Consider the following 27163-nt stretch of genomic DNA (forward strand, 5'->3'; position numbering starts at 1 on the left):
CTGGATGGACTTGGGGGGCGAGCAGATTCTGCCTGCCTTTGCTGGGTTGGCAGACCAATTGGTCCCGGGGCTGCAGTTTGTCTGCAGTGCCTCTTTGGATGCGGCTGCCTTGATTTCTAAGCTATCTGTTTCGGCAGTGGTGCTTAGGCATGTATTGTGGCATAAGTGTTGGTCTAAAAAAGCTCTGACTGATTTACCCTTTCAAGGCGATCACCTGTTTGGGTTTACCCTGGATGACATCAGTAAGAGTCTCAAGGGTTCAAAACCTTTCAAGTGGCCCTGGTCTAGCAAGCCGAGAGCGGGATTCTCTAGACCCACGGACAAGGCTCCTTCAGCATGAAGGTGCGCCCTCACCCATGGCTGGGGTGGGGGGTGATATCTACGTTGGTTTCTGAGCCTGTGGACTTCCTTGGTAAACGACAAGTTTATCCACAAAGTGATTCTGTCCAGTTACAAGAATTTTGTGCTTGCCCCCCGGAAAGGTTATTCCCTTCCAATGTGTGCCCTTCTCCGGACGGCTTGAAAGACCTGTTGCTTCAGGGAGTGATTGTCCTGGTGCCGGTCTCGGAACGGTTTCAAGGTTTTTACTCAAACCTGTTTACGTTCCCAAAAAAGGAGGGCAAGGTCCATCCAATTCTGGACCTCAACGCCCTGAACTGCTTTGTGCGGGTACAGAAATTCAGAATGGAGTCCATTCGCATGGTAGTGGCATCCCTACATCAGGGGGATTTTCTAGCCTCTGTCGACATCAAGGATGCTTACTTGCACATTCTAATATGTACCCGACATCAGCGTTTCCTCTGCTCTGTGGGAGAGGAACACTATCCGTTCATGGCATTACCCTTTGGTCTCGCCTCGGGTCTTCACAAGTGTTTGGTGCCAGGTCTTTGCTACATCAGAGGGGGATTGCCAGGCTACCTGGACGACCTCCTCTTGCAAGCGGCGCGCTCGTCTTCCTTTTCTTGAAGGAGGTGTTGATCAATATACATACCTTGAAGGAGTTTGGTTGGCTTCTAAACTACCAGATGTCTGCTCTGATTCCATCCAAAAAACTGGATTATCTGGGTATGACTCTGGATTCAGCTCTATCCAGAGTGTTCCTTCATCTGAACAAACTCCAGTAGTTGCATGCTGCGGTTCATCTATTGCTGTCCAGCAGGTGGGTCTCCCTCCAGACTTGCATGCGGATGCTGGCCTGATGGTGTCTACCTTTTAAGACGGTCCCGTTTGCACAGTTCCATATGAGGTCCCTCCAAAGGGAGAGATCCTGGTAAAATGGGAGATGTGTCCAAAGTCTCCTGGACAATCGGATCCGGCTGAGCCAAGAAATCGGGGGTTCCCTGGTTTGGTGGATTCGCTCTCCCGATCTTCGGCAGGGCAAATCTTTTCTCCTCTTGTATTGGACAGTGGCCACTATGGATGCCAGTCTGTCCAGGTGTCCTGGGACTGGGCTCCACTCAGGGTTGTTGGACGCTGGAGGAATCCAGACTACCAGTCAATGTCTTGGAACGTCGGGCGATCAGGCTGTGTCTGGTTTTCTGGATGAATTTAGCTCCGGGGCCTCCCGGTATGGATCCAGTCTGACAATGCCACGGCGGTGGCCTATGTCAATCACAGGGCGAAACAAAGAGAGTGTGTTAGCGGTTCTGGAAGAAGCCGGCATTCTCCGGTGGGCAGAACGTTCCTTTCCAGCTCTCTCCACCGTACACATTCCAGGAGTGAAAAACTGGCAGGCGGACTATATCAGTCGGCAGGTGTTAGACCAAGGGGAGTGGTCCCTTTATCTGGACGTGTTTCATCTGATGTCTGAGGTGGGGCACCCCCGAGGTCAATCTGTTGGCATCTCGGCTACCGAGGTTTATGGCAAGGTCACAGGATTCTCTGGCGGACCGCACAGATGCTCTGGTGGCCCTGTGGAGCCAGTATCGTCTGATTTATGCCTTCCTACCTCTCCAGCTTCTTCTGCGGTTTCTGCGCAGGATCGAGGCCGAAGGGATTCCGGTCATTCTGGTGGCTCCGGGCTAGCCTCGCCGGTCTGGTTATGCTGACATGGAGCGATTGGTCGCCGAAGTCCCTTGGAGACTGCCTCTCAGGGAGGACCTGCTATCCAAAGGACTGTTTTTCCATCCTGCTTTACGGTCGCTGGCTTTGACTGCCTGGCTGTTGAAAGCCAGGTGCTGAAGGAAAGAGCTTGGGTTGGTTATCCTGATGCTGCTGAAGGCTCGGAAGTCTACCTCTAGAAAGCTTTACCATTGTACATGAAAAGTGTACATTCCGTGGTTTGAGTCGATCAGTGTTCACCCTCACTCCTTGTCGTTGGCTCGGATTTTGACCTTTTTTTAACGAGGTGTTGAATTGAGAAGCTGGCCTTAAGTACCATCAAGGCTAGGTGTCTGCCTTGGTGGTCTTTTTTTTCAGCGACCCCCTGGCCACGCATTCATTGGTGCGTACTTTTATTTAAGGGGTTCGACACCTGGCTCCACCAGTGTGGTCTCCTTTACCGCCTTGGGATTTGAACTTGGTGCTCTGTTCTCCAAAAGCCTCCCTTGGAAAATATTTGGGAGATTCCCCTGCTTACGCTGTCTCAGAAGGTAGCTTTTTTGGTGGCTATCACCTCTGTTCGCAGGGTGTCGAAACTGGCGGCGTTATCTTGTCGTACCCCCTATATGGTGGTCCACAAAGATAAGGTGGTTCGTCGTCCACCCCCATCGTTCCTACGTAAGTTGGTCTCTGACTTCCATTTAAATGAAGACATTGTGTTGCTTTCCCTGTGTCCCTGGCCCACTCATCCCAAGGAATTTGCGTTGCATGCCTTGGATGTGGTTCAAGCAATTCAGGTGTATCTCTGGCCGGAGTCTTTTCGGAGGTCGGACTCACTGTTTGTGATCACGTATGGGCCAAGAAAAGGCTGTCCGCTTCTTCTGAAACCATTTTCAGATGGATCAGACAGACTGTGACTCGGGCCTATTCTATCAAGGGTCAGGTTACTCCTTTTCCTGATATGACGCACTCTACTCGGGCGTTTAGTGCTTCTTGGGCCTACCGTCATCAGGCGTCAGTGGCGCAGGTTTGCAAGGCGGCCACTTGGTCATCAGTGCACACTTTCACTAGTTTCTACAAAGTGGATGTGCTGGCATCTGCAAATGCTTCTTTTGGCCGCAAGGTTTTGCAGGCTGTTGTTTAGAGGGTCTGTGCCTTCTTTGGAGGTGTTTTGTTTAGGTTGGGCTCCAGTTGTTTTTTGTTGAGCTCCTGTTACCTGGTTGGCTCTTGTGTTTAGCCTTAGGATTTTTTGGTTATCCCACCCCTCATGTTTGGCACTGCTTGGGGACGTCCCTATGGTTCTGAATATGGAGCGCTGTGTCCGTCAATGAACGAAAGCGAAAATAGGATTTTTGTACTTGCCGTAAAATCTGTTTCTCTGAGTTCATTGACGGACACAGCACCCCACCCCTCTATGGAGTTTTAAAACTTCTGACACAGCTTGTTACTAAACTGAAGGCCTATAGCAGAGAGGGGGATATATACCAGCTAGGACTGCCCATAGGTGTCTTTTTTTTTTTTTTTTTTTTTTTTTGCCTAGTGTCCTACTCCTGTAGGGGGCAATATAAACCTATGGTTCTGAATATGGAGCGCTGTGTCTGTCAATGAACTCCAAGAAATGTATTTTATGGTAAGAACAAAACTCCTAATTTTTATTTTTTTGAGAGCTCATGCTCTGAGTGGTACAGTATTTTATTTAATGAGCTTTGTTTCTTTTCCCAGATGAAGACTCTAGAATAAGTGGCATGTGCAGTGATTGCCCTATGCAGTCTTTACTAAATTCTTGTGTATTGGAAAGCTGCACTGGAATAATTTTCTCTGTGAATATTAGCCAGGAAAAACTCCTTAAATTCTTGGCAGAGAGTCAACAGGACTGTGAGCGTCTAGCGATGCTACATTGCTTCTTACTTCACCTCAGTCTCCAACCACAGCAGGAAATAGAGGTAAAAGTTGATTTGCGAATTTCATCTTGTGTCTGACATCCCTAAACCCCCTTGAAGCAGTTAAAAATGTTTAATTTATTTTATTTTTATTTTTTTTTTAAAGAAGCTCAGGCTGGACATAAATGTTCCACCCTGGCCCAACAGATGTCACTATAAGAATGGAGGATTGGGGCATATTTCTTTGCCTATGGCTAGCCTTAGTTTTCATGTTTGGTATTCCATGTTAGCAATATATTACAGAATTAACCACTTCAGCCCCGGAAGGATTTACCCACATCCTGACCAGGCTATTTTTTGCGATATGGCACTAATCGCACAAATAGAGCTTTCTTTTGGTGGTATTTGATCACGTCTGCAGTTTTAATTTTTTGCACTATAAACAAGAAAAGAGCGCCAATTTTGAAAAAAAAAAAACATTATTTTGTACTTTTTGCTATAATAAAAATCCCAAAAACAAATTTAAAAAAAAAAAACTAATTTATTCATCAGTTTAGGCTGATGTGTATTCTTCTACATATTTTTGGTAAAAAAATTGAAATAGGCGTATATTGATTGGTTTGCGCAAAAATTATAGCGTCTACAAAATAAGGGATATATTTATGGCATTTTTATTTATTTTACTAGTAATGGCGGTGATCTGCGTTTTTTATCGGCATTGCAGCGGACAGATCGGACACCTTTGACACTTTTTTGGGACCATTGACATTTATACAACGATCAGAGCTAAAAATAGCCACTGATTACTGTATACATGTCACTGGCAGGGAAGGGGTTAACACTAGGGGCGATCAAGGGGTTAAGTGTGTTCCCTAGGTGTGTTTCTAACTGACTGACTAGAGGAGGAGCCAGATCGTTGCTCCTACTTAGTAGGAACACACAATCTGTCTCTACTCCCCTGACAGAACCAGGATTTGTGCGTTTACACACAGATCCTCGTTCTGGCTCTCAGGAGCGATTGTGGGCACCCGCCTGCTATATTGATTTTAAAGAGCTGCCGTACGATGGCGATATGCGCAGCCGTGCCAACCTGCTGCAGTACAATTGCGGCGGCTGGTCAGCGAGTAGTTTAAAGAACATTGATTTTTTTTTTTTTGTGAGCTGATATATATTTCATGCATAATCCATTAAAGTAAAATTAAAGACCAGTTTAAAAACACAAAACAAACATGTCATACTTACCTACTCTGTGCAATGGTTTTGCACAGAGCAGCCCCGATCCTCCTCTTCTTGGGTCCCTCTTGAGTTCGCTGGTGCTCCTGGCCCCTCCCTCCTCCCAACTGCCCCCAGAGCAAACCGCTTGCTTTTAGAGTACCCACGCTGGCTCTCTTCTGAGCTGCTGCTCTGCATATCTATTCAGACACAGAGATGCGGCCTCTCTTTTCTCATTGGCTCACTGGCTGTGATTGGCAGGAGCTAATGGCTCCCACTGCTGTTTCAGCCAATGAGGAGGAAGAGTGCCGCAAGGGCCAAGACTCTCATGCACATCGCTGGATTGTGACATGGCTGAGGTAAGTATTAAGGGGAGCTGCTCCACACAGAATGTTTTTTATCTTCATCCATAGAATGCACGAAGGTAAAAAAAACCTTGAGCCTTTAGAATTACTTTAAGGTTTATATAGTTGATACAGACTGTATTCAAGATGGCAGACTTTTTTAAGGCACCCACCAGTAAAATAAAAAAAGATTTTATTAATCTCACGTTAAGTCTTAACATTTCATAGCTCACGTTAACAGTTATGTACACTATCAAGCCTCAATACTTGTAATTATCCCCCTCCAGCACCCTTTAGCTGCCTGAATAGGTTTACATATACTTCTATAGTACTATAACTTAATTTATCAATACAGTATCAAATATGTTAGTGATGCAGAATGGAGATCTCCCTCAGCGCGTTTCTTAGAAACTAACACTGCTTCTTCAGGAGTGTTGCGAGGGCTAGAATGTGATTTCAGTTGACTCCCCAAGGGCCCTTTAATGTACACTTGGTGTACAAGGCATATGGGGGAATAGCTGCAGCATTACTCCAAAATCCTGAGTCTTTTATATATATATATATATATATATATACAGTTGTGCTCATAAGTTTACATACCCTGGCAGAATTTATGATTTCTTGGCCATTTTTCAGAGAATATGAATAATAACACTAAAACTTTTCTTTCACTCATAGTTAGTTTGGCTAAAGCCATTTATTATCAATCAACTGTGTTCACTCTTTTTAAATCATATTCAAAACGGAAACTACCCAAATGACCTGATCAGAAGTTTACATACCCCAGTTCTTAGTACCGTGTATTGCCCCCTTTAACATCTGTGACAGCTTGAAGTCTTTTGTGGTATTTGTGGATGGGGCTCTTTATCTTCTCAGATGGTATAGCTGCCCATTCCTCTTGGCCTACAGTTTCTGTAAATTCTTGGGCTGTCTTGCATGAACTACATGTTTGAGATTTCCCAGAGTGGCCCAATGATATTGAGGTCAGGAGACTGAGATGGCCACTCCAGAACCTTCACTTTATTCTGCTGTAGCCAATGACTGGTCGACTTGGCCTTGTGTTTTGGATCATTGTCATGTTGGAATGTCCAAGTATGTCCCATGCGCAGCTTCCTGGCCCATGAATGCAAATGTTCCTCCAGTATTTTTTAATAACATACTGCATTCATCTTGCATCAATTTTGACCAAATTTCCTGTGCCTTTGTAGCCCACACACCCCCCCTAAACATAAGCGATCCACCTTCGTGTTTCATAGTAGGAATGGTGTACCTTTCATCATAGGTCTTGTCGACTCTCCAAATGTAGTGTTTATGGTTGTGTCCAAAAAGCTAAATTTTGGTCTCATCACTCCAAATGACTTTGTGCCAAAAGGTTTGAGGCTTGTCTCTGTGCTGTTTGGCATATTGTAAGTGGGATCATTTTTGGCATTTGCATAGTAATGTTTTTTTTATGGCGACTCGTCCATGCAGCTCATCTTTCTTCAAGTGCGTCCTTTATTGTGCATTTTGAAACAGCCACACCACATATTTTCAGAGAGTCCTGTATTTCACCTGAAGTTATTTGTGGGTTTTACTTTGCATTCCAAACAATTTTCCTGGCAGTTGTGACTGAAATTTTAGTTGGTCTACCTGACCGTGGTTTGGTTTCAACAGAACCCCTCATTTTCCACTTCTTGATTAGAGTTTGAACACTGCTGATTGGCATTCTCAATTCCTTGGATATCTTTTTAAATCCCTTTCCTGTTTTATGCAGTTCAACTACCTTTTCCCGCAGATCCTTTGACAATTCCTTTGCTTTCCCCATGACTCAGAATCCAGAAACGTCAGTGCAGCACTGGATGAAAGATGCAGGGGTCTGTCAGGAGTCCAGAAACTCATTGAACTTTTACACACACATACACTAATTTACAAGCAAACGGATCACAGTTGAGGATGGTTACCTTTTTAATAGCCATACAAACCCCCTTGTGTCAACTTGTGTGCATGTTATCAGGCCTAAATCACCAGGGTATGTAAACTTTTGATCAGGGTCCTTTGGGTAGTTTCTGTTGTGATTATGATTTAAAAAGAGTAAACACAGTTGATTGATAATAAACGGCTTCTACCAAACATTAACCATGAGTGAAAAAAAAAGTTTGTGTTATCGTTAATATTCTCTGAAAAAAGGCCAAGAAATCATAAATTCTGCCAGGGTGTGTAAACTTATGAGCACAACTGTAGATTCTATGCATCCACACTCATTGGGCATATCCCCAAAGCTATTGTCTGTCTGGCCCTGCAAGTTCATAGAGGGGAGCCACTGACCCTGACCCTTGGCACCTTTCAGCGGCTTTCAGTTTTCTTTAAAAAAAAAAAGTTGTATTCATAGCTAAACACAGGATCTCCATAGGTTGTTGCATAACCTAATTATTATGTTCTGTTTTTTTCTAGATCATTGAATGGATCTGTGAAAACCTGTCAACATGTCAAACATTTGACCCCATACAAGAGTTCATAGTTGGTATGATGCTTGTGGTTTTATTGCCTTACTTTTTGCAGGAGAATAATGTGAAAACATATAATTGTTCCCTCCTTTTTCAAAGTTTGAAATGTATAATATACTTAGAGGATCAGTCTCTAGATATAAAAAATAGTTGAGTCAGTAGCTACGGTAGCTGCTGACTTTTGATATGAGGGGCGTTCAAGTCAAACCGGGACTTTTGAGTTTATATAATAGAACAAATTTCAAGGAGTGGAAACTGCATTTATTTTTCAACATACTCCTATATGCATACACTTATCCCAGCGTTTACCCAATGTCTGGAAAGCTTCGGCATAGAGAAAGATTTGTCAGTATGCCTGAACCATCCTAGGACAGCCTGCTTCACTTCGTCATCAGTGCTGACATGCTGACCTTCAAGGAACTCTTTTAGGGGTCCAAACAGGTGGAAATCAGTTGGAGCGAAGTCCAGGCTGTGAGGGGAAAGCGGCAATACCTCCCAGCTGGGTTGCTGTAATGTTCACGTAGTGCGGTGAGCAGTATGAGCTTGTGCGTTGTCCTAGAGGAGCAGGACACCTTTAGTGATGAAACAAGGCTGTTTTTTCTGCAGACGCACATCACTCAGAACGTGACAGTAATATTTACGATTGATCATAGTGGCGCTACGGGGTAGAAAATCCACGTGAAAAACGCCACATTTGTCCCAGAAAACACTTGCCATCACTTTATCTGCAGGCGCAATTGTTGATGCACTGAATGTTCATAGGAATGACTGCTGTGGGCTGGGAATCACTATGGCGGGGATCGTCACTGACGATTACACCATTTAAATGTCTTACTGCGGCTGAGTGTCTTGGTACCGTACTGTGATTGAAGTCTTCTGTAGATATCCACAAGTTTTACGCCTTTGTTCACAAGAAACTTTATCTCCACACGCTGTTCCATGCACGCACTAACACTGTTGTCTGCCATCTTGATTAACAGTCTCTGGACTGGCCCGCAACGTGCGCGCTGCCTATCAGTAATAGGACACACTAGCCACTTACTATATTTGCAGTTTGCTTTAGAGGAGATGTTTGCACTTTTAAATTACTTGTGTTTTTCTTTACAAATGTTTTTATTGAGTTTTCAGCAATAAAGCAAAAGGTTACACAACATGAACATAATAGACAACTGAATAGTCATTAGAAGATACAGTAGGGCAGTTTGGTAGGCAAATAACATAACAAAAGAATCTTGCTACTCATAAGTCAAATGGCTACTTGAGCCTTGTGCTCTTTTTCAGTATCGGTGCCATTGAAGCACTCCCGGCACCCCATAAAGGGAACTAGCTGTGCCATGGAGTACAGAGCCACGACATTTATAGTATTTAAACCTTGACTATGTAATTATTTTATAGTTGTATAGTAAAATTTTCTCTAACAACGACTCAGAGACCAGAACATAAATCAAAAAAACTAAATTCTCAAACATAACAAGTAACATGTACCATACATATGTATAAGAATATTAAAACATGCCTCTAATCATCACTTGGTTAGCTCGCAATCCATGAATCCCAATGGAATTTAAATTTGGTTAGATTTTGGGACCGTTTGGCAAAGTATTTTTCGTACGAATATTGCAGTTTAACTCTATAAATGAATTCCGATAGGTTAGGAGCTTCTAAAGATTTCCATTTAAAGGTAACCGTTAGCTTTGCCGCTATAAGAACATGCGTTACTATAGGTCTAAATTGTGTGGGTATTGTATGTATTTCTATGTTCAGTATGGCCATCTGTGGTGACGGTGCAATGATTAGTCCTGTGACTTTAGTAATTAGGGAAAATACCAAAACTGGAGGAGCCAGTAACCCCAGTGCTGTGTGAGCAAGAAAAAAGCTAAGTGAGGAGACTGTCTGAATATATGCAACTGACCTTCTTAAATGCAATCTTATTGCGGGGCATGTGTGAGTGCAATTGTGTTTTATTACCCACATGTCATTTTTAGTTTATGTATTTGCGCAATGAGGTATGTTCTTTCTTTTATTCGAGCGATATCGATCTATGAAGGATTGAAAGCAATGAAGGTATGAAAGCAATCCACCACATGTGAACATTATCAGAGACTACACACCTGATCATTTGGGTATCGTTGTCCTTTTGTGTTTTATCTTACAAATGAGTGGTACTTGAATTTTTTCCCAGCATCTCCAGAAATCTACAAGCATTTTGGAAGAACAGTAATTTTATATCTAGTGTGGTTTACTGGACACATATATATGATTAGTTTATTTATTCTTTATAGGGTCACATCCTTTATTGGATCACTGTGCTATATTAAGGTTGATGGTAGCGCTTTATTAACTTTTTATATATTTTCACTCCCTTGCACTTCCATAGAATATGCAAAATGTCGCCTCTTTCTCCACACTCTCTCCAACAATTAGGAGATGAGCCTGGATAACTCTGTGCCAGTCTGACTGGGGTTAAATAGGTCCTATATATAATTTTTAACATCAATTGCCAGTGGTTTACACAGTGGGAGTATCGAAAGTGAGATTGAATGGCACTTCTCCTCCACTCCCCCTGCGTGTATGAGGTTTCCATCTCTTTTTCCCAGTTTTGCATGTTGGAAGATTTTTGAAAGGGTCCACTAAACTGTAGTTTGTTGTAGAACCATGAGAGCCCTTTGGGCTTGTCATGGCTAGACATCAAGTATGACCAAGTTTCCCTATGGATGTTATCAGATATATTTGGATTATCCTTATGAAGATATGTAAGTTGAATATGAGAAAATGTTGTGGGATTGGGTTGTTTAGGTAACAACTCTTTGTAAGTTAGTATTCCCTCTTTGATCCATGGTTGACTGTTCATATTAGAAATTATATATTTGTAAATTTGTAATGGGAAATCAGTACAAGTATCCATTTCCTCTTGTGGTGCTATAGTATGTAGTTTGTTCCATGCTAATAAAGTAGCATCTGCTGATGGGAAAGCCTTGCAGTTTAGTTTCATATTGGTCAGGCTCGATAATAGCAAGGTAGGCAGATGTCTATTTCCCACCACACTCTTCTTGACTTGGACCCATAGTTTGTCTGACTGTGGGTCAAATCACGCTTTGATTTGGTCTAGGCGGGCTGCCAAATAGTAATTTTTAACATTGGGGAAGTTCAACCCTACCCCCTCCTCTAGATGTATACTTTCCTAGTAAGGGATATGGGATTCTGGCCATTTTCTTACCCCATATAAATTGTTTAAATATTTTATCCACTTCTGTAAAGAAGCAGTCAGGTATAGTGATTGGTATAGTTCTAAAATAGTATATTATTTTAGGAAGAAGAATCATCTTCAGAGCTTCAATCCTCCCCACCCAGGATAATTCAAACTTAGATACGTGTTGCAGATCTTGTTTGACAATTCCTATTAGTTTAGGAAAGTTTGCTTCGAACATAGAAGCTGATGGCGACGTCAGTATGACCCCTAGGTATGTTAAATTATTAGATACCCATTGAAATGGGAGTGTTGCTTTGAGGTATTCCTTTAGTTTGCGTGTCAACCCTATTGGTAGAATAGTAGATTTTTTTGAATTGAGCTTATAGTAAGATGCTAACCCAAATTCATGTAAAATCGATTGTACTTTTTCTAGTGAGGAAGCCGGACTAGTTAGTGTTAAAACAACGTCATTCACGAATAGCCCGATTTTATGGGCATATCCTCCTATCTTAACCCCCGAGATTGTGTCACAAGCTCTAATGGTCTCCGCCAGGGGCTCCATCACTAATGAGAAACTCAAGGGCGAAAAAGGACATCCCTGCCGAGTACCATTGGTAATGTGACATTTGTCTGATAAAACATTAGAGGTAAAGACTTTAGCTGAGGGCTTTGTGTATAAAGCCATAATTGCAGAGTACATGAGACCAATTGTGCCAAATTTTTTAAGGTCGCACTCAGGTTACCCCCAATGTACCCTGTCAAATGCCTTTTCGGCATCCAGCGCCAGAACTACAGTGGGGGTCCCGCAAGTTTCTGTTATGTGTATCAAATTGTACAGTCTACGTGCACCATCTGGAGCCTGACACCCCTTCACAAAGCCTACCTGGTCTGCTTTGACTAGTTGTGGGGTCACTATTGCTAGGCGGTTAGCTATAAGTTTTGCATATATTTTTAAATCTGTATTAAGCAACGAAATTGGTCTAAAGTTTTGAGGACAGTCCAGCTTCTTCCCTGGTTTTGGCAAGGCTACAATAGTGTCTTCCAGCATCTCTTCGGGAAAAGAGGCAGTGTAGTTAAAAATTTTTTGTAAATGCGGAGAAAGAATTGTTGCAAATGTCTGTCTGGTAGTATTCTGCAGAGAACCCATCACTGCCAGGGGATTTATGTGGTGGGAGTGATTTAATTGTGTCTAAGATTTATTTTTCTGATATTGGTGTGTTAGAGTCTAAGGCTTCCTCACTTAGTTTGGGCAGGTTTACTGAATTAAGGAAGGTGTTTTATATTGAGATCATTTGGTTGTGGGGTTTTTAGTCAGATTTCAAGTTGTATAGATCACTATAGAATTTCTGGAATGCATTGGCAATTTTAGTTGGATGATGAACTGTTTGGCCTGTATGAGGGTCAGTGATCGAGCTTAGTTTAGAGTTTTGTTGTTTTTTCTGTATATAGTTAGCTAGGAGTTTGCCTGCTTTGTTGCCGTGTGCGTAGTAGGTAGCTTTAAAGCGTTTCAGAGATGTTGTATGTTCTGCTAATAGGGCTAGCCTAAGCTTTTGTCTACATTCTAGAACTGCTGATTGGGTGATAGGGGAGGGACTTTATTATGTGTCTCTAATGTGTTAAAATTTGTTAGATTGGCGAGAATTTTAGTCTTCTGCCTCTTTTCCCTAGCCGCTGCTTGGATCAGCAAGCCCCTCTACTGTAAGCCTTGTGAGCACACCACAATGACATCACATTCACTTCTGTATTATCATTATGTTTGAAGTATTCTTTAAGTGATTTAGAAAGTTGCTCCTGATGGAGCGGGCTCGAGAGTATTGAAACATTATTTCTCCAAAGGTAGGTGGGATTGCATGAGTTCTGTTCTCGTATTGTAATGGTCACTGGGGCGTGATCTGACCATGTAATCACATGAATTTTCACCTCTATAATTTTTTTGTAGAATATTGAGGTCAGATAACATCAAGTCAATCCTTGAGTAGGAATTATGAGGGGCAGAAAAGTACGTATAGTCCCGTTCTGTAAAGTTGATGCATCTCCAGGTATCATAAAGATTCGTTTCTGCAAGAAATTTTTTAAGTTCATATCTGTTTGCGCTCTGGTGGGATGAGCAGTCCAAAGATTTGTCCAGCACACAGTTGAAGTCCCCACAGATAAGTTAAGCTCCTTGTTTGTGTTTATTAAGTTTATGGTGGAGAGCTTTTAAGAAGGATGCTTGTCCAGTATTTGGTGCATACAAATTGACTATCGTGTATAGCAGATTGTTTAGTTCACACACCAAGATGATGTACCTGCCTTTTGGGTCCGTTACAGCTGTATGAAGTTTGAAAGCTGTTGATTGCAATCATTGTGCCACGTTTTTTAGTTGGGGCACAAGCTTGAAATATGAGGAAAAGATTTATTCGTGCATTTTGGCTGTTTGTCCCGGGAGAAATGAGTCTCCTGTATGCAAAGAATGTCCCCTTTAAGTTTTTTTGCCTCTTGCCACATGGTCTTTCTTTTAAATGGGCTGTTCAGGCCATGCACATTAAGCAAAAACACTTTAATGGGCATATTTATTTTATGGAGTTATTATTGTGTGTTGATCCATACAATTAATGGTATAGTGCAGATGTCTACTATTACCTGTAAATGGCAGCAAAGGATAAGAAATGAGTTGCTGGAAGTTGAAAACTCTATGTAATTCTGGTTGATCTGAAGTCACTTGCGAATTCCAATGCAGAGGTTCATCGTAGCTTGTAGGTATGTGTAAAACAGAAGAAAATAACGAAAAAAGGACAGAAAAACATATAAAAAAGGTGAAACAGTTCACAATGTGTGAAAACATTCGCTTCAACACGGTGGGGGTCTTTGCTCCCTGAGATCGAGAATTTTATTCAGAATAAGTTACAGAAAGATGTGAGGTATTGCAAGTGCTGGTCCTCATTGTTTTCACCCAGGTTTAACTTTTTGCCATCCAGTGGAGATTTTATGAATAGGTAAAGTAGAGGGGGCTTCTTCTTCTGGAATGAGCTGCCACTGCTTGGCTAGTTTTAGGCCATTTTCCAGATTGGTGATGGCGTAGGTCTCATTTTCCCTTGTTATGAGGATTTTGGTTGGGAACCCCCATGTATAGGGTATTTTGTGGTTTTGAAAAAGCTTTGTCAGCGTGGCGAGGTTCTTCCTAGCCAGCATAGTATGTTGTGAGATGTCAGAATACACAGAAATCTCCGCATAGGGGTCAGGTAGGGGGGAGTTCTTCCTAGTGTATCTCATCAGGTCCTCTTTCACATGAAAGAAATGAATACGTGCAATGACGTCTCGTGGTACCTGCTTGCGTTTAGGCAGGCGGTGTGCACAATCTACAATCACCTCCCCCTCTGCTGTATCTGGCAGCAATGTAGAGATAAATTGCTGAACATATTTCCTGAGATCTGCTGGTGCTATAGATTGTCACCCCTCTCAGCTTTACATTATTCCTCCTCGAGCGGTCTTCTAAGTCCGCCATTTTGTTTTTAATCGCTAGAATTTCATCCTCCGCTCCATTATAGGCATCAACCAGCTCATTATGGGCTGTGGCAAATTCCCCCATTTTGTCCTCTGCATGAGAGACTCTGTCCCCAATAGCAGCAACTTCAGCTTTCAATTGCGTTGTGCATTCCATTAGGTCCCTGTTCAGCGAGCCCCTTAATGTTACCAGCATATCTTTCATCATGGTGTCTGTTAGTGGCTGATCCAGGGTAGGGAAGTCCTGCATTTGTTGTATGAACTCTTTTGTACTGAAATTACTTGTGTTTTTATTGTATTTATTTCATGTAACAGAGAGATTAAAACATACTAAGTTCAAAGCGGTTAAACCCGAATCAAAAAATGGATTATTTTGCAGCTTGGCAATCATTAGAAGTAGCAGCTGCATTAGTTTTTCCTTTTTAGTCTTTTTTTTTTTTTTTTTTTTTCCTTTGTTTTCATCCTGTGATCTGGCCAGTAACACACCTCTTGTCTAATGCCCCGTACACACGGTCGGACTTTGTTCGGACATTCCGACAACAAAATCCTAGGATTTTTTCCGACGGATGTTGGCTCAAACTTGTCTTGCATACACGTGGTCACACAAAGTTGTCGGAAAATCCGATCATTCTGAACGCGGTGACGTAAAACACGTACGTCGGGACTATAAACGGGGCAGTGGCCAATAGCTTCCATCTCTTTATTTATTCTGAGCATGCATGGCACTTTGTCCGTAGGATTTGTGTACACACGATTGGAATTTCCGACAACGGATTTTGTTGTCGGAAAATTTTATAGCCTGCTCTCAAACTTTGTGTGTCGGAAAATCCGATGGAAAATGTGTGATGGAGCCTACACACGGTCGGAATTTCCGACAACACGCTCCGATCGGACATTTTCCATCGGAAAATCCGACCGTGTGTACGGGGCATAAGAGTGTCCCCACTCTGGATGATGGGGCCCCTTCTGGATAGCAGCATTGTCAGTTTTTAGATGCTGTAGCAGATTCGAAGCAAAATTCCACCTCACACTGCAGTTACAGCAAACTGTTTTTCCTTTTGGGGATAATGGTTTTACATGAATAAATAAAGGCTGATCATTGTAAGGGGAAAAAAAAAATTAAGAGTCAGCAGCTACAAATGCTGTAGCTGCTTTTTTTAATTATATGGACTCTTGCCTCTCCAGGGAGCCCGCAATGTTAGATCGGCTGTTGGGTGCTGCCGACGCCATCGCCACTAAGGGAAACCGGCCGTGAAGCCGAAAGGCTTCCTACTGTGCATGTGCGAAGAGCGCTGCGTTTTCTAATCGGCATGGAGGAGGGGGGGCTGAACTTATGAGGGATGGCACCGCAGTGCCGTCTACCGGAAGTGGGTACTGGGACCTGTCAAACAGGTCCCCGTTCCCTCCCCCCCCTGAAAGGTGCAAAATGTGGCACTGGAGGGGAGAGGAAGCAAATAAGCGGAGGTTCCACTTTTAAGTGGAACTCCGCTTTAACCACTTCTGGACCGCCGCACACCGATATACGTCGGCTGTTTGAGGAGGGGATATCTTTGTCATGGCAGCAGCTAGTTGCCATAACCCTGGTATTCTCTTCTTCAGTGGGCAGTCCGGTTTCCGATTTAATAGTGGTCTCTGCGGCCGATTCGCTGCAAGATCACTTTTATCGGGGGGAGAGGGCCCCCCCTCCGCTGCTTACTGGAGCCATCGGCAGCGGCGGAGGTGATTGGGTCCTCTTCCTTGTGTGGTAGGGGGAGATGGGCCCCAACCCGTCTCCATACCATTGCAGGGCGGAAGCGATGTCAAAACGTCACTTCCATCCATAGCTCTTAAAGGGGTTTTTTTTATTATTATTATTATTATTATTATTATTATTATTATTATTGCATTTTTGTGTAAATATGAGATCTGAGGTATTTTTGCCCAGATCTCATACCTTAGATTGTAAGCTCCTTGAGGGTAGGGACCGATGTGAATGTACAATGTATATGTAAAGCACTGCGTAAATTGACAGTGCTATAGAAGTACTATAAATAATAATAATTTAGGAGGTCCTGTCATGCTTTTTTTTCTATTACAGGGGATGTTTACATTCCTTGTAATAGGAATAAAAGTGATACAATTTTTTTTTTTTTAAAAGAACAGTGTAAAAATAAAAAATGAAAGTTAAAATAAATAAGAAAAATAAAAAACATTTTTAAACGTGCCCTGTCCCGCCGAGCTAGCGTGCAGAAGCGAACGCATACCTGGGTTGCGCCCGCATATGGAAACTGTGTTTAAACCACTCACATGAGGTATCGTGGCAAACAGTAGAGCGAGAGCAATATTTGTAGCCCTAGACCTCCTCTGTAACTCCAAAACATGTAACCTGTAGAATTTTTTTAAGTCACCTATGGAGCTTTTTAAGGGTAAAAGTTTGTCACCATTCCACGAACAGGCGCAATTTTGAAGTGTGACATGTTGGGTATCAATTTACTCGGCGTAACATTTTCACTATATTAAAAAAAATTGGTCTAACTTTTACTTTTTTTTTTTAATTAAAGTGTATTTTTTCCCAAAAAAGTGCGCTTGTAAGACTGCTGCACAAATACGGTGTGACAGAAATTATTGCAATGACTGCCATTTTATTCTCTAGGTTGTTAGAAAAAAAAAAAAAGTATAATGTTTGGGGGTTCTAAGCAATTTTCTAGCAAAAAAAACAGTTTTTAACTTGTAAACAACAAATCTTAGAAAGCGGCTCGGTCCTAAAGTGGTTAACTAATACATTTGTAGGAGAGCTTGCTCTATTAAAAAACTAGACAAACCCTGTTCCTGTGTGTAATGATATTTTTATGTGGATGTTAGCCATATGTGCTCATATGCATGCTCCTTATTGCTTTGCAGTGCTAAGCAATAGTTGTGCTTTAGCCTAGGTTTACACTGACACTTCATTCCCGATTTCAATGGGTGATTTTAGAGACATCTGTGCAGAAGTAATAGTACAGAAACTACTTTTGGGAATTGATGCGGCATCTCACCGATTTGGACGTGCCATTGCCGGCAATAGCCGCTGATTTTGTACTGAATGTGAACCAGGGCTTACTGCTCTTTCTCAGACGTTGGTCAGCTCTTTTAAAACAACGTGACTGCCATTTTTTCTCAGCAGTTGCTGATAGAGACCGTGCAATTGCACTAAGCCACTGAAAGCTCCCTCCTGTGTTTTTTTTTTTTTTTTTTTTTCTTTTTAACAAATCTCCATATCTAATGTAATAAAACTTAAGGATAAACTTGCTCATACCTATATAAAATGATATTGAATTTTATTGTACCGTAAACACTGCAATTTTAAAGTGATATGTGTTAGTAATTTATGTTAGTACTTGACCATACATAGCCCCTAGAACATGGAAGACATGGAAAATGTAATTTTATTGCCTTGTGCGTCTTAATGGTTTAAAACCCCTATTCTGCTTCTACTGGGAAGGCAATCGGGAACAAGTTATAATAGATCTATTTATTTGAAAGTGGTTGTAAGGTAAACTAAAGCTGGAAAGTGCAAAATCAGGCTCACGTCTGCATAAAAACCAATGAGCTTCTAGGTTTTATTACCAAAGCTTAAAGCGGGAGTCAGCTTTCTTTTTTTTTTTTTTTTTTTAAGGTCATTGAGACACTTTGCTAATCCCAAAATAAAACTCACAGTTTGGGTGTAATATTTCCGCCTTTGTCTGTTTTCATACTGAAGAATAACTTAAAAAATGTGATGCTGGCTGTTTCCATCTTGCTTGTGGGCATGTGAAGCCCACAAGCATTGATTTCCGGGATGCGGTGAATGCTGTTCATTCACAGCTTGTTCACACGCATGATCATTGTTTCCGCACTGAATCTTGGGAAGCCTGACACTAAGCTCCCAGGAGACAGTGCGGCGCCGGGGAAAGGCAATAAACACGCCTACTCCCATGGGAGGAGAGACAGGAAGTGCCACAATAAAGTACAATATAAAGGTAATTACAGCGATAAAAAAATTTTCGTGTGGCATTTGAACATCTATGCAATTAACTGAAGGGGGTAAGATTAAGTTAAAAATTTGAGTGGAACCCCGCTTTAATTGAACAAGCTGTGGTTAGAAGCTCATTGGTTTCTATGCAGCAGTGAGCCTGATTTTGCACTTTCCAGCTTTAGTAAATAAAGCTCATTGTGTACTTTAAAAGTGGGGTATGCCTGTACACAGTTGTGCTCTTAAGTTTCCCTGTCAGAATTTATGATTTCTTGGCCATTTTTCAGAGAATATGAATGATAACACAAACTTTTCTTTCACTCATGGTTAGTGTTTGGCTGAAGCCATTTATTATCAATCAACTGTGTTTACGCTCTTTAAATCATAATCACAGCAGAAACTACCCAAATGACCCTGATCAAAAGTTTACATACCCTGGTGATATTGGCCTGATAACATGCACACAAGTTGACACAAAGGGGTTTGAATGGTTATTAACCACTTCCCTCCCAGCCTATAGCACAATGACGGCCGGGCGGTGGTTCAGTTATCCTGACTGGGCGTCATATGACGCCCTGCAGGATAACAGCCGCTGTGCGCCTTGCGGCGATCGGTGTTGCTGTGTGTCAGTCTGACACACCGCTACACCGATCTCAGTAAAGAGCCTCCGGCGGAGGCTCTTTACCACGTGCTGAGCCGTGTCCAATCACGATTGATCATGATGTAAACAGGAAAAGCCAGTGATCGACTTTTCCTCACTTGCGTCTGACAGATGTGCGTAGAGGAGAGCCGATCGGCGGCTCTCCTGACAGGGGGGTCTGCGCTGATTGTTTATCAGCGCAGCCCCCCCTCGGATGCCCACACTAAACCACCAGGGAAGCCGCTAGGACCACCAGGGAAGCCAGGTACACCCCCCCATGGCCATCCGCATGTGAAAATTAATGATCCACATATGCCAATCAGTGCCCACAAATGGGCACTGACTGGCACATCTATGGCACAATAAAAATTAGTGATGCCCAGCAATGCCACCCATCAGTGCCACCTATCAGTGCCCATCCGTGCCACCCATCAGTGCCGCCTATGAGTGCCACCTCATTGGTACCACCTCATCAGTGCCCATCAGTGCAGCCATATTAGTGCCCGTCATTGAGGAAGAAAACCTACTTATTTACAAAAAATGTTAACAAAGAAAAACTTTTTTCCCAAAACGTCTTTCAGGACAGCACCCGAGAGATCATGGCTCCTCCTCCCACAGGAAACACCTCATCAATTAAGTCTTTAAATTGGAGCCCTCCACGTTGCCTCGTCAGTTTTTTGTGTTTCCTCCAGCTGGAGGAACACCTCTGGTGGGAGCCATGATCTCTCAGGTTTATCCTGGGAGACACAGGTTCTCACCTGTTAGGTCTTTTTATGGCTAGGAGAGTGAGCCTCCCACTTGCCTCTCAGATGGAAGGTCCCGTGGGCTCCCTCTCCCTCTTCCGTGCTCGGGGAGAGCCTGTACGTCTGGGGGTGCTGCCTCCAAATTTTTTGGCCAAACAGGCGGCCGCCTCTGTTCCCTGCGGGCTGCATTGGAGGAACGAGCGGTGGCGGCCGCCATGTTTCTGGTGGCAGAAGAGCGTTTCAGCCACGTCCTGTAATGGGAGGAGGCAGCACTTCCGGGTCAGCGCGCGCGTCATTTCTGGTCGCAAAGCGCAGTGGGAGAGGGCAGGGTCACCTGGTGCCTTATTTTCGGTTCCAGTTCAGCGCAGCAGCGTTTTCGAATCTGGAAACGGTCGTTTCACCACGCACCGCAGACAGCTATGGATAGCGATGCAGCGGATAAGGGGGCAAGCCAAGGCGCCAGCAAGGCTAAGGTAAGGGACTGTGTCCTCTATTACCCGGGGCCGTTTTCTCCTGTGGGGGGGTTACTCACCCTTCCCCCCCCCCCCCCCCTTCCCCCACTAACCACCAATGTATGTTGCAGTGGCTAGATTTAGTATATCTGCCCTACAACAGGGGATTAGGTGGTGGTGGCTTGCTGGGCACATGGAAAGTGAGATGTTATCTTCCTTAGTGCACCTGGGTGTCTTATTTGCGCTGTATTGCAGCCTTTTAAGCGTGATTCCATGTCTCTTTTCTGTTTGTCCAGGCCAAAGGTTCTGCCCAACCAGTCAAGAAAAGGTGCTCTGTCTGCAAAGAGAAATTAAGCGATGCTTGGACCAAAACGCTTTGTGCAGAGTGCATTACAAATTTGGTCAGAGAGGAGACTCCATCCATATGTGGCGACTTGGTTTCAACAATAAAGGATGAGCTCCGGGCCACCTTTCAAGCTTTTAGGTCTAACCTAAGAGAGGAACCAGGTCCCTCTAGGGATTCTTTGGTTCCGCAGCCATCCTCAGAACCCCAGGGCGGCTCTCAAATAATTTCTGGGGGTCCAATATCCCAGGACGCTTCCCAAGGGTCCGTTTCCCTCGCTCCAGATACAGATTCTGAGGAGGAGGAAAATGATTCAGATGCTGCTTCTAAATACAAATTGTCACTAGAAGAGGTGGGAGGACTCCTGAAGGTAATCCATGCCACTTTGGGGATAGAAGAGGAAAAGAAGGAACTCTCCCTGCATGACCGCATGTATGCTGGTTTAGGAGATTCAAAAGGCCGTTCTTTTCCAGTCCATTCAGTTATCACTGATATGATTAAAAAAGAGTGGCTGGAACCTGAGAAAAAGCCTTTCTTTTCCCAGGCTCACAAGAAAAGATTTCCATTTGAGGAAAATCCAGATTCTATATGGAATAAGGTTCCAAAATTGGACTCTGCCTTTTCTCAGGTCTCTAAGTCTACGGACCTCGCCTTTGAGGATATGGGCACTCTGAAGGAGCCTATGGACAAAAGGATGGACCTGCTTCTTAAAAGAACCTGGCAATCAGTGATGCACAATCTGAAACCAGCAATGGCAACAACCTGTGTTGCAAGGAACTTAGATCACTGGGTTAACCAGTTGAAAGCCCATGTCATAGCAGATTCCTCAAAACAGGAGATTCTAGACTCTTTTTCAACCCTGTCTGCAGCAATATCATATATTGCGGATGCGTCTGCGGAATCTATCCGCATGTCAGCAAGGTCAGCAGCTTTAACTAATTCTGCCAGAAGGGCCTTATGGCTGAAGACGTGGCCAGGGGATGCTGCATCTAAAAATAGACTGTGTGGTATTCTGTTTGCAGGTGATCTGCTATTCGGTTCAGAGCTAGAGTCCATTCTTGACCGTACGGCAGATAAGAAAAAGTCGTTTCCGGTTAAGAAAAAGCAGGTGCAAACCCGTAAGCGTTTCTTTCGGCCCCAAAAAGGTCAGCAGGAAGGAAAAACGCAGGGCAAGAGGAAATCATGGTCTTCTCAGAAGCCCAAAGGTAGGGGTGGAGTCCTCTTCAATCCTCCTGCGGCCTCCGCAAAACCACAATGACTCCTTCAAGGTCGGGGGAAGACTCCAGGAGTTTCTTCCTCAGTGGAGAGCCATTTCTTCAAATCAGTTCGTTGTAAATATGCTCTCCCAGGGGTATGTGATAGAATTAACGGAGGAACCTCCAAAAAGATTCCTGGTGACAAACGTCCCAAGGGATGCAGTCAAGGCTTTAGCCATGAAGTCCCTAATTCAGGAACTGGAAAATCAGAAAGTCATTGTTCCGGTCCCGGCAGGGGAGTTCTTCCAGGGGTTCTACTCACATGTTTTTCTGGTTCAGAAACCTTCAGGAAAGTTCTGTCTTATCCTGAATCTCAAAATGCTGAACAAATCAGTAGAGTACAGAAGGTTTCGGATGGATTCAATATTTTCAGTAAGATACCTCCTGTATCAAGGGTGCTATATGGCATCAATAGATTTACAAGATGCCTACCTCCACATTCCTATTGCCGCCAGGTCACAGAAATATCTGAGGTTAGCACTGAAAGAAGGGAAGAAGGTGGTACATCTGCAATTCAGAGCACTCCCGTTTGGTCTGTCATCATCCCCAAAGGTCTTCACGAAAATAATGGCCGAAGCTCTGGCGCCTCTGCGTCTAGAGGGGATCTCAGTTATTCCTTATCTGGACGACCTGCTGTTTTTCGCCCAGACCAGAGAAGGTCTTCAAGAAAACTTGCTCAGAGCCCGTGTTCACCTAGAATCCATAGGGTGGATTTTAAACCTTCAAAAATCAAATCTGATTCCCTCACAGGAAGTGTTATTCCTGGGTTTCCGTATTAACTCTTTGGAACAAAAAATTTTTCTTCCAGAGGAAAAACAGAAAAAGTTGGTACAAGTGGTGTCACTGCTACAGTCCAATCAATTTCTGTCCATCAGGAAGGTCATGTCAGCATTGGGAACCCTGACCTCTTCCATACTGGCCATCCAGTGGGCAAAGCTCCACTTCAGACCTCTGCAAAGTTTCCTGTTAACCTGGAATCACCAGCAGGATTCACTAGATTCATTAGTGAAGATCCCTACTTCAGTAAAAAGAAGTATTTGGTGGTGGAAGAACCAGACAAGGTATTCAGAGGGTCTGTTATGGTCCTTCCCAACTCAGGTGAGGTTGACAACCGATGCCAGTTCCTGGGGTTGGGGGGCTCATATGAGCGGCCGGTGGGCCCAGGGCTCGTGGGCCACAAAAGATGCACTGAGGTCCTCAAATTGGAGGGAACTAAAAGCTATAGAGATGGCCTTACTGACCTTTGTGAAAGAAGTCCAGGGGCAGCATACTCAGATCCTGTCAGACAACGCCACGGCGGTGGCTTACATAAACAGACAGGGGGAAACCAGAAGCAAAGTTCTGCAAAGCCTGGCAAAAGGCATTCTGAGTTGGGCAGAGCTCCATACTCTATCCTTATCCGCGGTCCATTTAAAAGGGACCCTAAACAGAGTAGCGGACTTCCTAAGCAGGAACCAGATATTGGAAGCGGAGTGGCAATTGAATCCAGAAGTCTTCCATTTAATAGTGCAGAAATGGGGGCGCCCAAGAGTGGATCTCTTTGCCACCCAGGAAAACTCGCAAATGTCTCGCTTCTTCTCCCTGAACAGGAACGAGGCATCACTGGGAGTGGATGCTCTGGCGCACGATTGGAAATTTCACCTCTGTTACGCATTCCCCCCGTTTCAGCTTATCCCTCGGGTCATAGCAAAAATCAGGAAGGAGGATACAACCGTGATCCTCATCACTCCCTTCTGGCCAAAAAGGCCTTGGTTTTCATCCCTTCTTCAGATGCAACTAAAACCATACTGGCACCTTCCGTTAAGAAAAGACCTTCTGTTACAAGGTCCTCTGCTTCACCAGGAAGTAGCAAAACTAAAGCTCACGGCCTGGCTACTGAGGAACAGCTCTTGAAGAGAAAAGGTTTCTGGGATAGGTTGGTAGCTACCCTCCTATCCAGTAGAAAGAAGGTTACAAGAGCAATATATTCCAAAGTTTGGAAAATCTTCAACTCCTGGTGCACAGCATCTGACAGATCACCAAAACAAACTTCTTCTGTTCTTGAGTTCCTGCAAGAAGGGGCGGACAAGGGCCTAGCGGTCAGCATCCTCAAGGTTCAAGTTGCTGCGCTGGGGGTATTCCTGGAAAAATCCATTTCATCAGAACCCCTAGTAATAAGATTCTTCAAAGCTCTTACCCGGTCTAGACCAGTGGTAATCAAAAGCTGTCCAGCATGGGACTTATCGGTTGTTCTACAGGCCCTGACCAAGGAACCTTTTGAACCCATGAATTTAGCCTCCCTGAAATTAATTACTTTGAAAACAGTTTTTTTAGTGGCTGTTACAACAGCTCGAAGAGTCAGTGAGCTGCAAGCCTTATCAATCAGGGAGCCTTTCTTTTCCATTTTTTCAGACCGAATTGTTCTGAAGACGGATCCTAATTTTTTGCCGAAAGTCGATTCGATCCAGAATCGAACTCCGGAAATAATACTTCCTACCTTTTTGTTCTAATCCATCATGTAAGAAGGAAGAAGAATTCCATACCCTGGATGTTAAAAGAGCAGTCTTGAGTTACTTGGAAAACACTAAAGACTTTTATTTTCCGGTAATAAAAAAGGAAGACAAGCTTCTAGAGGAACCATTGCCAGATGGTTGAGAATGGCTATCTCAGAAGCCTATTCCCTTACAGGTCAAGAGCGTCCAATGAATGTCCGGGCTCATTCTACAAGAGCTTCGGCAGTGAGTTGGGCAGAAAAAGCTGGCGCCACCCCCGAACAAATCTGTAAGGCAGCTACTTGGACAAGTCTTACAACCTTTGCCCGTCATTATAGGTTAGACCTCATGACGGCTGGGGACCAGGCTTTTGGAAGGAAAGTCTTACAGGCTGTTGTCCCACCCTAAATGGAGTAAGTCTCGATTATCCTCTCGGGTGCTGTCCTGAAAGACGTTTTGGAAAATTGCAAGTTAGACTTACCGGTAACTTGTTTTCCAATAGGCTTTCAGGACAGCAGTAACCCGCCCTTTTTTTATGTTAATGCTGTAATACTATGATATAACTGTCGCTTATGTGTTGCAGCTTGGGCTGGAGTTCTCTACAAACAACTGACGAGGCAACGTGGAGGGCTCCAATTTAAAGACTTAATTGATGAGGTGTTTCCTGTGGGAGGAGGAGCCATGATCTCTCGGGTGCTGTCCTGAAAGCCTATTGGAAAACAAGTTACCGGTAAGTCTAACTTGCAATTTTTTTTTCAGAATTTTCTGTCTTTTTTGATTTGTTGCGCAAAAATAAAAATCGCAGAGGTGATCAAATACCACCAAAAGAAAGCTCTATTTGTGGGAACAAAATGATAAAAAATTTGTTTGGGTACAGTGTAGCATGACCGTGCAATTGTCATTCAATTTGCGTTGAAAGCTGAAAATTGGCTTGGGCAGGAAGGTGTATAAGTGCCTGGTATTGAAGTGATTAAAGGTAACTATCACCTGTGATAGGTTTGCTTGTATTTAATATATGTGTGTGTGTATATATAAAAGGTCAGTGAGTTTCTGGACTCCTGACAGACCCTTGCATCTTTCATCCAGTGCTGCACTTCTGGATTCTGAGTCATGGGAAAAGCAAAAGAATTGTCAAAGGATCTGCAGGAAAAGGTAGCTGAACTGTATAATTCGGATATACAGGAAAGGGATATAAAAAGATATCCAAGAAATTGGGAATGCCAATCAGCAGTGTTCAAACTCTAATCAAGAAGTGGAAAATGAGGGGTTATGTTGAAACCAAACCACGGTCAGGTAGACCAAATAACCTTTCAGCCTAACTGCCAGGAAAATAGTTCGGGATGCAAAGAAAAACCCACAAATAACTTCAGGGGAAATACAGGACTCTTTGAAAACATGTGGTGTGGCTGTTTCAAGATGCACAATAAGGAGGCACTTGAAGAAAGATGGGCTGCATGGTCGAGTCGCCAGAAGAAAGCCATTACTACACAAATGCCACAAATTATCCCGCTTACAATATGCCAAACGGACCAGCCTCAGACCTTCTGGCACAAAGTCATTTGGATTAATGAGACCAAAATTGAGCTTTTTGGGCACAACCATAAACACTACACTTGGAAAGGAGTCAACAAGGCCTATGATGAAAAGTACACCATTCCTACTGTGAAACATGGAGGTGGATCGCTGATGTTTTGGGGATGTGTGAGCTACAAAGGCATAGGAAATTTGGTCAAAATTGATGGCAAGATAAATGCAGTATGTTATCAAAATACTGGAGGAACATTTGCATTCATCAACCAGGAAGCTGCGCATGGGACGTACTTGGACGTTCGAACATTCCATGACAATGATCCAAAACACAAGGCCAAGCCGACCTGTCATTGGCTAAAGCAGAAAAAAGTGAAGGTTCTGGAGTGGCCATCTCAAGTTTCCTGACCTCAATAACATTGAGCCAGTCTGGGGAGATCTCAAATGTGCAGTTCATGCAAGACAGCCCAAGAATTTACAGAAACTGGAGGCTTTTTGCCAAGAGGAATGAGCAGCTTTACTATCTGAGAAGATAAAGAGCCTCATCCACAAATGCCACAAAAGACTTCAAGCTGTCATTGATGTTAAGGGGGCAATACACGGTATTAAGAACTGGGGTATGTAAACTTTTTTGATCAGGGTCATTTGGGTAGTTTTTGTTGCCATTATGGTTTAAAAAGAGTAAACACAGTTGATTGATATTAAATGGCCTCAGCCAAACACTAACCATGAGTGAAAGAAAAGTTTTTGTGTTATCATTCATATTCTCTGAAAAATGACCAAGAAATCCTAAATTCTGCCACAGTACGTAAACTTATGAGCACCATAGCAGGAAAATGGCTCAGGACATTACCACTAACTCTCCAAGAATGGATATCCACAGTTATTGTGCTACCCTACAAAAAAGAGCTTTTTGCCCATAGAGGTTGCCCGACCAAATATGGGAAAATTTGGGACACCTGGTTGGAAACCGCCTCCACATGTACTGAGATGGATGAAGACCCCGCTTGAACTGGGAGAAATGCAAGATAGGCAAACTCTCCTTATAACACATCCACGGGGTTAGAACATGTCATGTCACTGTTAACATTCTTTTGCGCTGACACTAGTATTTTTTATGTTTTCCAGT

At 43.4% G+C, this 27163-nt stretch overlaps 1 protein-coding gene across 1 annotated transcript in view; it reads left to right on the top strand.

The window, feature by feature from the left end:
• The window catches only part of GSAP (gamma-secretase activating protein), a gene marked incomplete in the record, with an annotated part of 185523 nt that overhangs the window by 110715 nt on the left and 47645 nt on the right, over positions 1 to 27163 (top strand). Inside the window, 2 exon segments of the mRNA XM_073623550.1 lie at positions 3763 to 3983; positions 7907 to 7976. Of these exon segments, the coding sequence (XP_073479651.1) occupies positions 3763 to 3983; positions 7907 to 7976 (291 nt within the window).

The sequence above is a fragment of the Aquarana catesbeiana genome, linkage group LG03, assembly GCF_042186555.1.
Source record: "Aquarana catesbeiana isolate 2022-GZ linkage group LG03, ASM4218655v1, whole genome shotgun sequence".
Classification (NCBI taxonomy): domain Eukaryota; kingdom Metazoa; phylum Chordata; class Amphibia; order Anura; family Ranidae; genus Aquarana; species Aquarana catesbeiana.